General features: G+C 42.3%; 1 protein-coding gene across 1 annotated transcript; it reads right to left on the reverse strand.

Moving 5' to 3' along the window:
• Positions 1-7,690: 7,690 nt before the first annotated feature.
• On the reverse strand, positions 7,691-12,564 carry mex3a (mex-3 RNA binding family member A). Its single transcript, XM_062422941.1, has 2 exons — positions 12,144-12,564; positions 7,691-8,841 (listed from the first exon to the last, which is right to left on the reverse strand). Exons 1-2 carry the CDS (start codon positions 12,562-12,564, stop codon positions 7,691-7,693), a joined length of 1,572 nt encoding a protein of 523 aa, XP_062278925.1.
• Between the last annotated feature and the right edge of the window lie 1,831 nt (positions 12,565-14,395).

Consider the following 14,395-nt stretch of genomic DNA (forward strand, 5'->3'; position numbering starts at 1 on the left):
ATCACATGCCTTGTAAGGGGCATGGCACACTGTAACAGAGTTCAAAGACTTCTTTTTTTTTTCTTCTTTTTTCTTTTTTTCCATCCATCAAAGTTGACGGTCAGCCACAGAGAGCCACATGAGCAACCCTCTTTCACTGTTCACAGAGAAACCAGAAACTAACGCCAGGTGATCCTGGCCCAAAAACTAATGCACTACGACCACTATTAGACCGGTATGAAACACTTCTACTGTGCTGGAAAAATTGGAAACGCTACCAAAGACAAACTGTCAGACTGTATTGGCCTCTTTGGAGAAGGTTGCGAGTTTCACCAGTGAGCGCCACTTAAGTCCCCATCTTGTACATGCAGCAGAAAAATGTGCCATTGTAGTGTTTTTGTCAAGTTTTTTTCTTTTTTGAAATCGACTCTTACACAAACTAATAACTTCAAGTTAATTCATATGAGGTGCAAACTCTTTCATCAGTAACAGGTAACTGAGAATACAAAAAAAATCTGACTTTGATATGGGGACTGCAATGGTCTCTTTGCCTGGCAACAAACTCATGTCAACTTTCTAGTTTCCAAAGAGACTCCAACTATGAAAATCTACAGAGGAGAAACGGCCCAAGTGTGCTCATGTTAAAAGGATAACACAGAACTTGCACAGTTTCTCCTGTCTAAGTGACCATACAACATACATGCAAACTAGTACGTTAATGAATCTGTTTGAGTGTGTGTGTTTGTGTGTGTATAAGTGTGCATCTAGTTACATAGATCTACTACACAGTGCGCTGTTGTCCTCTCCTAGATGCCTTCGCTCAATTTGCACACTTCACCTAATTAACACATTAGGGGAAGTCTGTCATAAAGGCTTTCTTTAAGCTGATTATGCTCTGTCGCTATCGATCACAAACTGAGTAGTAGATGTAGAAAATGTATGAATGAAAGTGTGTACAAGTTATTTGTGGCCCCATTTGCAAAGAGGGCCACAGCTGCCTCATTCATTCCAAGCGTTGCAGTCGTAACATGTTTTATACGTTTGATAAGTAAAAGCGAGTTTAGATTACAGAGGAAATGAGTAATGCGTTTCAGTCAGTAACATGGGGTTAGTTGAAAGGGGGAGAAGGGTTACAGCAAGCAGCACTGCACAAAGAATGCTGATGCAGGAAAAATATATAATTGAGGCACAAAATTGATGCTCTGTGACTAAAATATCTCCAAATTCTAAAAAATATTATATTATTTTCTGTAATTATTCCATTGTGACTGCACTGATGTTGACGTTAATGTATGTCTGAAGTTAAAATTTAAGCTACGGGGAACTCTTGTTCCATTTACTTCATTTACCATGAAGTACATGGAAAAGACGAGCATCCATAACTTTCATAAATAAAACTTCTAAACTTCTTTTCTCATTTTACTTATTAGTAGAAACTGACTTCCCTGTGTTTAGAAATATATTAACTTCTTGTAATTTTAATTAAAAAACAAAATGTCTTGAGGTTACTCATAAATATGTTGCTTCATTTTTTTTTTTTTTTTACTTTTCATAAATAACATCCAGATACTGACTTTTTTTTCCTCTGCTTTCTATGAAATAATAACCCATGTTAGCAAAATAGATTTGAGAAACTGTAATATGTTTTTTTTATTCATTTTAAGTTACTTTCTATAAATGTATGTGGAAGAACTCAAATATAGTCTACGTTGAAAACTCGCAAATTCTTTCCAAAAAACAAAAACTTAAAGCTCACTTGTAAATTGACAAAACAATAAGCATAAGGAGTGCATTAAGTTGAGTGGTCTTTTTTTTCTTTTTACATTCAATGCATTACTTGCTCAATGTGTGATTTAGACAGGTTGGTACAATTGCTTAAGTGCATCCATTGAAAATAAGGATTTCCTATCACTCCTTAAAAGGGATTCTACATAAATGCATAAAGACCTTTTCATATCAAGAGAAGAAAAAACATCAACAGTTTCTACCATTACTATAATAGTAAGCTTAATACAATATTGTAAATAATACTAACAAGAAATTAATAAAACAAATGTCACTGTGAGTCACCCCACCCCTTTGTAGCTCCACTGAATTAAAAAGTATTTCTTACTGGGTGAGTTGGACAAATGAAACTTACACCTTAGTATATTCTTAAGAATCATAATTAAACTTTATGTATCAATTAGTTAAACTACACGGTAAATATATGATTTTAAACCGATGTTCACTTTAAGGTCTTAAAGCTTTTTATACACTCCAGGTATCAGGCTGATGAATTCTTAATGCAATCTTAACTTTTTTTTTTCTTGGATAAATCTGAACTACTGTACTATATTTTACTAACATGCAGTTAAACTCAAGGATACAGTCAATGGCTCTCTAAACGATATTAACTTAAACCACAGTGTTGCTTTGTTCACTATTACAGTCACCTTACTTACATCGAAGGTGCTCTCTTACAGTTAACTCTGAGGGTCTTGAAAATGAGGAATTCAGTCTGCGTTTTCAATGGCTTGTCGCTGTCAACATGATTCTTTCTCAGTCTGGGGTTTTTGTTTTTTCTTTAGATACTTGGCAGTCCCTTTTTATCTCAACTTCTCCAGATCGGTCAGTTTTTCAGAAAGATTAAGACTAGACTGTTTTCCCCCTCCAACAATCTAACCAGGACAATAGAAAACTACTCAAAGGACTGTAAGTGCCAGGATGTGCTTTAAGCTGCTGTCTTTGGGGAGAAGTAAGTCTGTTACCGGCGCCTCTGTAGTATTAAACTAATCTTACAACACTGAAACATGATATGCCTTCATTTCACAGATATCGATTAAGTGGCGTCTAAGACTTTTGGGTAAACAGAGTATTTCTATCTTTGAGATTATTTCTTAATAATCCTGATTCAATAAACTCTAAACCAAGATGATTTTTTGTAACGCTTAAATAAGTTAACTCACGTGACAAGTTAGCTCATGTCCTCTCAATGTATTTTGTTCTTTGGCTACGTTTGACCTATTTTTCTCTCGCTCTCTCAAAAAATAATACAGATGAAAAGTTGATGCAACACAAGTATTAAATAGAGCCATGAAATCAGAAACTTACTAATATGTAAACACAACTCATCTTAAGATATGCTATAAGTAAGACGCCTGTAAAGAATCAGAGCTCTTCACATGGACAACATGACTGCATTGAGAGAGTGACTGGTACAGTACATCATATCATGTTGTCCTACCCTCTAGTTCTCACTGCTGTGTGTACAGTTTTGACCAAAGCCTTTAAGACATCAGTCTGTCATCACTCAAGTCACCAGCTCCTGCTTTTTAACAAACAGGACAGACATCAGTGTTTACGCTTTTGGCTTTGTTTACACTTGACTGATCGCTTTTACAGCGGAACTGAGATTTCCTCTTAAGTCACAGAAATTACAGTTTCATTATTTCAGTGCTACTCAGGAGAAGGAATCCTCAAGTTTGTCCTGACCCACCCTGCGATCTGATTGATATTCAACATAAAAAAAGAATAAAATAAAAAATTAAGCAATCAAATGACTAAGACCCTGATGAACACAACAAGAACAATTACTTATCCTGAAACTGTTACTAATTAATTATCTCTGTTTCTACACTGGCGTGAATCCATAATGAATTGTGAGTAGACATGAGACAGAAATGGTATTATCCTAATAATCAAGGTCAATTTCTGAATAGAATATTATTTAAAGAACTGACTAAGCAGGCTCCTCTGTTTATTGTCCCAGTATAGTCCTATTATTGCTTTTCATCCTAATATACATAGAAACTGATTTATTCATTAGGGGTTAGGTTATTACACATACAATTCATTGGAATTTTTATTTGAGACTGGATTTATACAGTAGCGGCTTCATAAAAGGATATTCATTATTACAGTTTATAGTAGTGTCTGGTTAATTTTTTATCTATATATTTGGATGAAATACTAAGTTAATCAGTTTAAATAATATTTCTTAAATGTATGAATCTATCTAATATACTATTATAGTCAAAAGGATGATGGGACGCATATATAAAAGATTTACTCTCCCTAAAACTCAGAAACATTTTGAATTCCATATGCTAAAACATTGACAATGACACTTTCAGTTTGTAAAAATAATCAAAACCTCACTTTAAGCAGGCCTTTGTCTGGATGTCCGTAACTGATACACATACTGTATTTACATAGATGCTCAGAGTGCTTTCCCATAAAGTACAATACTCATTAACTTATACAGCGTCTAAACAGGGAGAATCTCCAATAAGCCCTCTCTTCATTAAACCAGTGCAAAGCTCAATCAAGTCATCAGCATTGACTAAATGGACGAGAGGTCTCCCAAATAACCACTAGTACTAGTATTAAGAATAACAAGAACCACCATAATACAAAAAATGATAGGGAATCCTTATGTGCATGTCTTTCAAATTCTATGAAATATATTTCACCATCAGTGGTCGGTTTGGTATTATTCAAATGCGCATGTTTTGTAATAAGGTGCTTTACTCTACATTTTGAAGTTGTGTTGTTTGAGGAGCCTAATTTCCTGAATCCCTCTAATCCCCATCGTTGCAATTTGATTCACATTCTTTACTCCAAAAATAAGTTATTTAAAAGTTGTGTGTTTTGTAGGGGGCGGTACTATGAAAGGCCAAAGTTGCTACCTTGCATGCCAGAGTAATGGCTGTATTTTAATAAAAAATATTAAGGCAGAAAATTAAAAAAAAAAATACTAAGTTCAAAGAGCAGTGTTATACTGCCTTGAATTCCACGTTGAAAGCTTAGGCCAAACCACTGTGCAATTTCTCCATCCATAAAATGATAACTATTCTTTACGTCTACATCTGATAGAATTTCGGGTACTTTTTGCGAGTACAGTGTTTTCCTTACAGTCCACATGTAGTGTGAGTAGTCTGCTTCGTACAGATTTTTTTGTTGCTTTTTTTAAGGAGGGGTTTTGTGTACTTGAAGACACAATTTGCAATTGTCAATTTTTTATTTTTTTTATTTTTGGGAGACAGAAGCTGAGTTTAATTGTTCTCCGATACAACACAAGAGAGGCCTGCTGATTCCCCATAGTTCCCTGTCATCTCTACTGGCCCACATGTGACAACAACTCAAAACTTGCGGCAAGACTTGAATGATCAGTAAGATTGGTAGATGTTTTTTAGAGCATGCTTCTTTCTTCCTCCAGCCGAACTGAATAACCCCCCCCCCCTCCTCCTCCTATCATTCAACAGCTTTAATCCCTACCCCATCCGCTCTGCTCTAGCCCTCTGAAATCCCCAGGCTGGGGCTAAGGCAGACGCAGAGGGTGTGTAATTTGATTCAGCATGAGTGCTGGTTAAATGGGGCGTTTCCTCTGCTTTCCTGTCAATTACAATTGTCTGATTTCATTTTGGAAGCTCAAAGCAAGGGGGGCTGCCATTTGCTGAGGCCTGGGTGTCCATAGTGAAGGGGCAGCTGCAGGATGTCCCATACAGTAGCGAACTGGCATAGGGGGGAGAAATCGGGAGGTAAAGAGGGGCGGGAGCTTTGTGGAAACTTCGATCTGCGCTGCCGCTGTCACACAAACAGAACCCCAAATTTCAGGGTGGTGCAGTTGGGGAAGGGGTGGGGTGGGGGGTTAATGCTGCACCTCGTGTGATAAGATCACGCAATCTTTCTTTGTATGTTAAAATGAGCACATTTTCATTATCTGGAAAGTGTATATGGCAAATTGCGTGACATAACGTTCAAAATAGGTAACTGGTGCATCTCCTGATAACTGTAGATAATTTATTTAGCTCCTAAGCCTCCCCTCATTTCACAGGCACTGCCAAATTCGGCTAGTGTCTTTCAAATTTTGCGTGTGTGTGTGTGTATGTGTGTTTTGGGACAAAAGAGGCCCCCTCTCCCCAGTAGGGATAGCTCAGAGCAGCAGAAAAGGAGAGGGAAGGGGGGAGGAAGGGGTAAGAGGGAGTGGAAGGAGGGGGTTCTGTTCGCCCAGCTGCATCCAGACCATCCAGCCCCCTCTGTGCTGGTAACAGTGGGGCGGGGCAGTAAGGGGCTCGCTGCAGGACCCTGTCTTTACCCCTCACACAGCTCCAGAGTCCCCACACGGTCCGCACCTGGACCAACCCATTTGCCTAATTATCAATGAGTAGATCCAGGCCGTGTCCGAGCACTGTGCAGCCCACGCCGCTGCTGGGCCCAGACAATACGCCCCTCTCAGCGAGGCCTTCGAAAGCAAACGATCGAACTGTAAGCAGGGGGAGACATAAAAGCCACTCCCAAAGAAAGGAGAGAAAGAAAGGGGGCTAAGCGAGACCTCCAACTTGAGGTCACAGCCACAGTGTGCCATGAAACACCTGCTCCTGTACAGCTTTGCTAATTACAGGGGAGACAGCAGGCCCCTCAGAGCTCACACATAATGCTGTTCCTATTGGAGACGTGAGTTAGGATTACTGATTTGGGACTCTGTATTTTACAGTGTCAACTATTTTAATCGGAGTCTGCTGCTGAATCAGGAGACATTTTACAGTTTTACTCGGCTTCTGTCCACACACTAATTCTCCTCCTTATTTACAGTGCACACCTCAGAGCAATGCTTGTCGACCGAAGCTCTTGTTTTGTCCTATATCGTTCAGCGACTGTGGCCAAACGACCACACAAGACAATAAAGCGCGGTTAAGGTGGCTTTGAAACAAGTCCATCGGGGAGACAGATATCAAGAACTAGCCAACTGGATGAATTCCAAGGCTTTCGGCCTCACAAATTAAATCAGTGCTTTAAGCCAACCGAGGAACCACATGCTTTTCAAGTGCCACGAGGAGCAAGCATTACTGAATCTTTTCAACAAACTGCAGTGACCAAAGTGTAATCAATGGCTACTGGAAAGAAAATGTACTTTATACAACTTAGATCTAGCTCTGTGAAAAACGGTACCAATACGATTTAACCAATTACCATAAATAATGATGTAATGTCCATTTTAGCAGTAATGTGGTTTTTGAAGGTATAAGAGTGAAATGAGCGGCTGTTTTTTTGTTTTCTTGTATGGTTTACAAGGGTTTGACTAGATCCAATCTATCCACATTTTCTCTGCTAGAATTAATATCTATTTTGGACCAATTATATCAAACCACAATCACAGTCAAACTGAAATGTCTTAATTCACCTTCAAATCAGCTCCTGAATTTTCTAGGTATGATTGACAACTTATTTTAGTCCCAAGATGATTGTATGGTGCGGTGCAATGAATTTTTTATTTGTTCCTTCTAATAACAACATTGACTTTCTAGGTTAGTCAGGTGCAGATTGGGTACCTCAACAATCATCTTCTTCCTTCCATATAAACCCACTTCATGGTAAAATAAAAATTTGAATAATAAAATGTTCACATTACTGTCTACCTCTGCGTACACTGTGATTCATGAATGAAAAACAGCAGCAGTCAAAAAACTGAAAATGCAAGGTACTATACTTCTCTTATAAACAAAACTTTTATAAAATATATATGCATATATATATAAAAGAAAAACTTAAAAATATTTCTTATACTTTTTAGTAAAGCAAGCAGTGCCTTCTAAAATATCTGCTTGATTGTTTTTAAATTTTCTGAAAAACAAAAAAGTACTTGTGTATTATAATAATAATCATAATAACAGTAAATAATTATTGAACAAACACTGACAAAACTAATGATAAAAACTGATGTGGTTCCTTAAGAGAATATTCGGATGGCCTGTGTGACCTGGGTGTGGCACACTGGGCACTCCGGGTGGTTGAGCTCACAGATTCGGATGGCACACTCCATGCAGAAGAGGTTATGGCCACAGGGCACCAAGGCAGCTGTAACTTTGCTCTCAAAGCAGGTCATGCAGTCCCGCACAGTGGCCGGTGGCGAGTCCGGCACTGGCAGACGGCCTGGAAACCCCTCGCCGGCTGAGGTGGGCTCACTGTGGGCGCGGCGGGCCTGGGCATGAGGTGAGCCGGATACGGGCACAATGCTGGTGACTGAAGAGTTGTTGTTACTTCCACCTCCGCAGGACTCGTTTAAGCCTGGGGAGAGTCTGGTCAGAGGGAGAGGGAGGCCTCCGAAGCTCTTGGAACGCTGCTGGGCGTAGAAGGCCACCTGTTTGGGGTAGTCGGGGTCGCCCCAGCTCTGGGTACCCTCAGATCCAAAATAAGAGCAGGGCTTCTCTCCGGAGTTGGAGAAGTTGCCCTTGTTATAGATTCCCCCTCCTTCACCTCCTCCTCCTCCCCCTCCAACCATGGCATCTGAGAAGTTCTGGCGGTAGCTGCTGGTGAGGGGCTTGCGCTGGCCCCCCTGCAGCCCCCACACCTGCTGAAGCCGGCTCTCCAGACCACCGCTGCTGCCCGCTGGGCTGCTTCCACCATTCGGCCCCATACAGTCATTCTCATTATTGTGGTCGTGCAGACCTCCTGTTCGGAAGGCGATGTGTGCTTCAATCTCCTCGCGGGCCCGCTCGGCGTTGCTGGGTGACCCCGTGATTTCAAAGACAGGGTCGCGGTCTCGACTGGGAGTGACGATGTAAGTGCAGGTTTGCTGCTGGATGCGTTTGATGGTGGAGCCCTTAGGCCCCACAACCAGCCCCACGACACGGTATGGCACTCTCACCTGAATGGTGGTCTGACCTGGCAAAGGTGTTGGCGGGGAGCCGCTAAAGGACACCCCCAGCTTGTTGCGGGATGCCCGAAGCATGGAGAAGTGCTCAGCAGCAGAGATGATTTCACGGCGGGCCAATGCAACATCCTCCTTCCGGCCAGTGATTAAGAACACCGGCTCCTCTCCTCTAACGGGGGTTTTGATGTAGGTGTTGGTCTTGGCCCGCAGGGCTTTGATCTTGCAACCTGCAGAGAGACAACAACATGCATTTTAAAATAAGTAAATATGATACGCCATGTCAATTTTGCGATTCACAAATCAAGTTAAAAGGTTACGCATGGGCACACACTTTATCAACCTGAGCTGTTAGAAATCTACAGTTATCCTTTGTTCGGTGTAAATTTACATTTATTCACTGTTTATGATCATTTTAACTCACAGGTTTTTGCTGGCAAAGGGTACACAGAGGTATTACCATAATTTAAGAGGTTTCAAGCACCCAAGCATTAGTGCACTAATTTATTAGCTCTAAATCAGACACACAACTGACTAAGAGATACATGGGTCGTGCATAGGAATTGGCCAGCGTATATATGAATGTTGTGAAGGGTTGAAGAGCAGCAGGTGCAATACATTTGCAGTATGTTGGTGAGCAATCACTGCGTGACCTCTCCTTGAACTTAAGAGACAATACAGGCAACCCACATGTGCTCAGTTTTTGAGCATTTATTGCTCTGCGTCTGCCCTGTTTTTGATCAGTGTGTAATAGTTTACTCTATTAAGTGCTTTTAAGGTAGAGTCTTAATGTGAGAGTGCAGGGTAATGTTATTTCATGACAAATAACCCGACACTGTAATGGGACAGAGCAGGATATACACTAAATCCGTGATTATTTAGGAGGATTGTCGGGTACATTTGAGGTCAAAGAGAACGTGGTATGAAAATACAGCAATACTGTTTATATTACACCGACGAAGACCATTAAACGGGTCAGTTTTCATTCAGAAATGCAGTCATTATCCTCTTTAAGAGTTTCACTTTTGGTATTGACGAATCCAACATGCCTCTCCTGTCTTAGCCATGTCTTAAAGAGGCCAGTGCATCTCTTTGGATGAGCAAGAACCATCAGGCGTCTATTCAGTGAGCTCATCTTACCAGTCTCCAGCTGCTTCAGATCACACATCACACCATTGCATTACCTATCTAAAAATCAAAGCAGCAGGTATCCTAGGGGTTTAAAGACACTTTAAGTTGAAGACGAATGTCTCCCTAATGCTACTAAATAGGTCCACTTTGTTCGGGAACACTTACTCCTCAGGAAGCAGTGGCATGGACAGAGGGATAGTGATGCTCTGAAGGTTTAGTACTGCTCATACTCTAAACCTGAAAATACCCTTTGTGGCCATTGCCTCGTATCAGGCTAATAGACCTCTCCAAGGCATAAAGGATCACAGAGCAATTGACAAATTCCTACTGTCGAACTACGTTGCACCTTTTAATTACACCAAATTAATGTCTCAATTAAAGAATTATCTATAAACAAAATAGGCAAAGATTAATTAATTGCAACCAGAAATTGAGGTCACTGGAGACAAATTTATTTTCAACTGTTAAACTGCAGTGTAAGAGGTGCCTGTGATTCAAAACAAAGCCACCCTTGATGTGAAGAGCACCAGAAGGAAGGTGCAAGAGCATCCTCGGGAATCAATGCCTGTGACACTGACAGAGGAAAACAATCATATCTATCTCTTCTTCATCATAACAGAGTGCTCTGTTTGCCAGATTCACAAGGCGCACTGTGATGAACGGTCCAGAGTAGAAGGGGGTGTGTACGTAGTGCCAGCTAACGAAGGGACTGAATCAAAAAGCAGCTCATCTCAAATCCCCCCAAATCAGCACTTCTTCTCGGTCAAGGCAAAAGGGCCCTCTCGCTGCACTTATGCTCACTGGATCCACCCTTCGGCTGTCTTCGGTTACCCCATTAAAATTCAAAACTTACACTTCAGAGTAAAGAACAGGAGCTGCAATGAGAGACATGGGGCACTTAAAAGCACAAACTAAATCCACATTACCCCAGCAGAGGAGCAAGAGGGGAACCTATCGGTAAAAGAAGATATCTCAACTCCTCCTAACCTCCTGTGACAATATTTGAGATCTGTTTGTTTTTGTTAGTAACACAAGTTAAGATTTACTGATGGTGCACTTCCCTCTCAATCCTTCCCCCTATTTCTCCCTCTCCTGACTCAGACAGCCATGTGGTATTGAGTGTGTGCAGTGAAGTGGGGCTCATGAGGAGCCCCTTGTGTTGAGCTCCAAGGCGTGACTCCCATTCAGCTTTTGGATGCTATACTGCCCATCCTTGTTTTTCTCTGCCCCTCTCTCACCCATGGGTTCATCACAACAGTTAAACAATGGGTGCAGCCACACAAACACCATCACCAAGCAGAAGAAGAGCGAAAACAACAACAACTTAGGTTCAAGCTTGTTTGCAGCTCCACTGAACATAAATATGTTAACTGGATAAAGTGGAAAAAATCACCTGGAGGCAGCTTTGTTGCAAATGAGCACAAATAACTGAATATTGTGTTTTAAAGAAAGGATTCCCACCTCCTGGTGCAACTTCTCGCTGAGTCACCCTTTAAGACTATCCCGTGTGCCAAGCAGAAACACTGTCTTAATGTGCCCCTCCCCTCAATCCCCCAACCCCACTTTCACACCTTTGTTTGACAGCTGCTGTCATTCAACTTCAAGTCTTTGTTAAATTTTAATCTAAAAAAACCCTCCAACTTTAAGAGAAATAGACAGAATCTATAATGTGTCTGGAATTGAACTTTCCAACTCCCTCTTATGGAGGAAAAAAAAACAAGGGGACCACGCTCCCTCGCTCTATTGTCCAATTGTGTCACTGGGGCAGTGCGCAACATAAACAACGAGCTGAATAAATTTGAGAAGAGGCTAAACATCCTCCACCATTAAGAGCAAATTTCTAAATCTGATTATTTTCTTATTGAGGAATTCAAAGTGAAAGACATTCCTTTTCTCCACCAGCTGCACGTTGCCTTTTTGAACAGTCTGGCGCGTCTCAGACGACAAAGGAAGCAAGTGCTCTCCCTGCTCCAGTGTGTGTCTGTGCGCTGACATTGATGGCGTGGATGTAGAATAATTCGCCCAGGAGGGAACGGGTCTCTCTTTCTCTCTCTCCTCTCTCTTTCGTGCCTCTGTGCAAATTCACTCCAAAGCAAAATAAACACAAAAAGCGGCGAACGAGTTTGTTTCAATGTATCAGTCTAACGACGTGAGTGCACCACAACTTGCAACATTGGAGCAGAAAAAAGTGGGAGGCTGATGTCTCGGGGGAGTACAAAAAAAACACGCGAGCACACACACACACACCACTCCCTTTTCTTTGTCAAATAACACCAGGTAACAGTTAGAGAACAAAAAAAAAAACAAAGCACACAGGAAACCACGGCGGGGATAATGCAGCACTGCTAGTGGGATAAAAGCACAAGTTTGGAGGGAAATCATTTGCAAGCCAGCGGTTTACCTTGTCTCCCCACTATTTCGGCCACATGTTCAGAGCTGGGCACTGGGACGCATTCTGTTATGTTGCAGCCTCGTCCTTTGGTCTCACTTGAGGAGCTCTCGTACAGGGCGCACAACTTGCTTTTCCCTTGCAGGATCGCCGTGTCCCCGCCACCTCCGATGCTATTCGTGTGGTTGTGGTGGTTGTTGTTATTGTTACTCCGGTCCTGTACTCCTGTTGTTGGGGCTCCGCCGCCGTCCTCGCCTTCCCCGAGCCCCAGTAGAGATAACTGGCCCAGCGCGACCCTGAGGGCACGGGAGTCGTCTTCCTCCTCATCGGGCGGCACAAGGAGACCTTCGCTTCCGAAGCCGGAGCCGGCCAGATCCCCGCCGTAGCCCCCATTTTTCTCCATGATCCCTGCTAGAACCAGCAGGCTAGGCATGGCTAACAAAAGAGTGTGTGAGACAAAGACAGGGAAAGAGACTGGAGAAACAGCACCCGTGCCGCCTCCTCCTCGCCCCCCTCCTCCTTCCAATTCCCCCCCTTTGCGCTAGTCCCTCCCATAGACCGGCCCCCTCTCTCTCTATCCGCCAGACTTTTCAGTACAGTAGTCTCTCCCCGAGCTCTAGGCAAACGGGACACAAGGCCGTCTGCGCGATAGATGGGGCTGGGCGATATGTTGCTCCACCCAGTCTGGTTTACACAGCTCCCCTCCTCGCCGAGACAAAACGAGCCGCCCTCCCGTTGTACCATTCCGTCTCAGGTTCCCAAGCCTGTGGCATCTCACATCGAGCTGCCTCCCGTCACCTATAGAAAAAGAAGAAAAAAATACCTCACCGTTCACCTCCTGCACCTCACTCCTAATCGTTAACGCAGGCTCGTCCGCAGCTCCACAGCTGCAGCGTATAGCCTGAAAAACCGCATTTTTTTTTTTGGCGACTTATGTAAGAATGGCCATCCAGGATGTAAACACTTCTGAATCAAAAGGTGCAACTACAGTGCGCACATGGTCATCTAGTGGTGCTGCTGCTGAAAAGATGATGTCAACTTTTAGCTTTGGTAGCAAAAACGAGCAGCTCCGGTGTATTTTGAGGGCAATGTGGACTATCTGACATGAATTTTGAGTGTAAAGGAGTTTGTGACATTTTTTTTGGGAGGGGGGGGGGTCCGCCCACCTCTATGTAGCCGTGCTTTGCGGCAGGTCACCGCGTTGTTGTCTCCGGCGCCGTTGCGCATGAGGATGTTATGTATAGGAGGGAGAGAGAGAAAGAGAGAGAGAGAGGGTGTCTGGGGTGGGGGGTGGGGGTGGGGGGAGGTGGGGACTGTAGCCTATACGAGCAGGAGAAGAGAAAGGGAGTTGTCAGACAGGCGTTGCAGACCCTATGCAGCGGGTGAACCATCAGAAAAGCCCTTGCACATTTCCCTTTAAAAAAAAAAGGAGGAGAAGAAGAAGGGTGCAGCAGCCCCGGTGAACAAAGAACCGCGCCGTTGGTTTCGCGTACAGACTCCCCAAGATGTCCTCGACAGAAGCCACGCCTGACAGCATGGTTGTAGTATAACACAAAGACTCAAACTGCAGTTAATAATAATACTGCTGATAATTATTATATCGCACAGTTTATGCTTATGGTTTGACTTTCTTTGTTTGTTTGTTTTTTTAAGCAAATTTTCATTGTTCAAAACAGGTATAGCAAAGTACTTAGAAGTTGCATTTATTACCATTAAATCCTGCAAATGTGTATTTATCTACAATTAATACAAAAGATCAGAAAAAAATGCATGGATGTTTTTATTATATGATATAAATATTGTTTTTAACAGTGTTAAAAAATATGATTGCACTTGGGTCACCACCATAAATGAAGCTTTGAGGAAATGTTGGACCTGGTGTAGATTTTGCCACACAGCAATAACTGAAGTCCATGTTTTGAGCTTCCTCAAAGTGTCAGTCTAACTCCAGCTTGGCCTGTTGTTGCCATCTGTGCATATGCACGTGTCAGGCTACCTGAATGACAAGGCAAACTCTGGAGATGTTTACTCTCCACCCCACTCAAAATTAAAAACTTCTGAATATGTGTTTTAAATGACCCAATCAAACACCGAAGTTGAGGGGCTCGGCACCTGGAATCATAAATTGCTCTTAAGTGAAATGTCTTTGAAATCGGCCTGTGTGTGTGTGTGTGTGCTTGCTTTGTGCTCCCAGGGGAGGTGTTGAATTCACTGTGATGATTTTTGTGCATTTTAACCCCATCTATTAAATTCAATTTATTATT

This window comes from Scomber scombrus, chromosome 7 (genome assembly GCF_963691925.1).
Source record: "Scomber scombrus chromosome 7, fScoSco1.1, whole genome shotgun sequence".
Taxonomy (NCBI): Eukaryota; Metazoa; Chordata; class Actinopteri; order Scombriformes; family Scombridae; genus Scomber; species Scomber scombrus.

Coding starts and splice junctions, on each gene's coding strand:
- mex3a (XM_062422941.1), bottom strand. CDS start 12,564: ATGCCTAGCCTGCTGGTTCTAGCAGGGATCATGGAGAAAAATGGGGGC. Junction 8,842..12,143: donor CGAAATAGTGGGGAGACAAG/GTAAACCGCTGG, acceptor GTCTCTCTGCAG/GTTGCAAGATCAAAGCCCTG.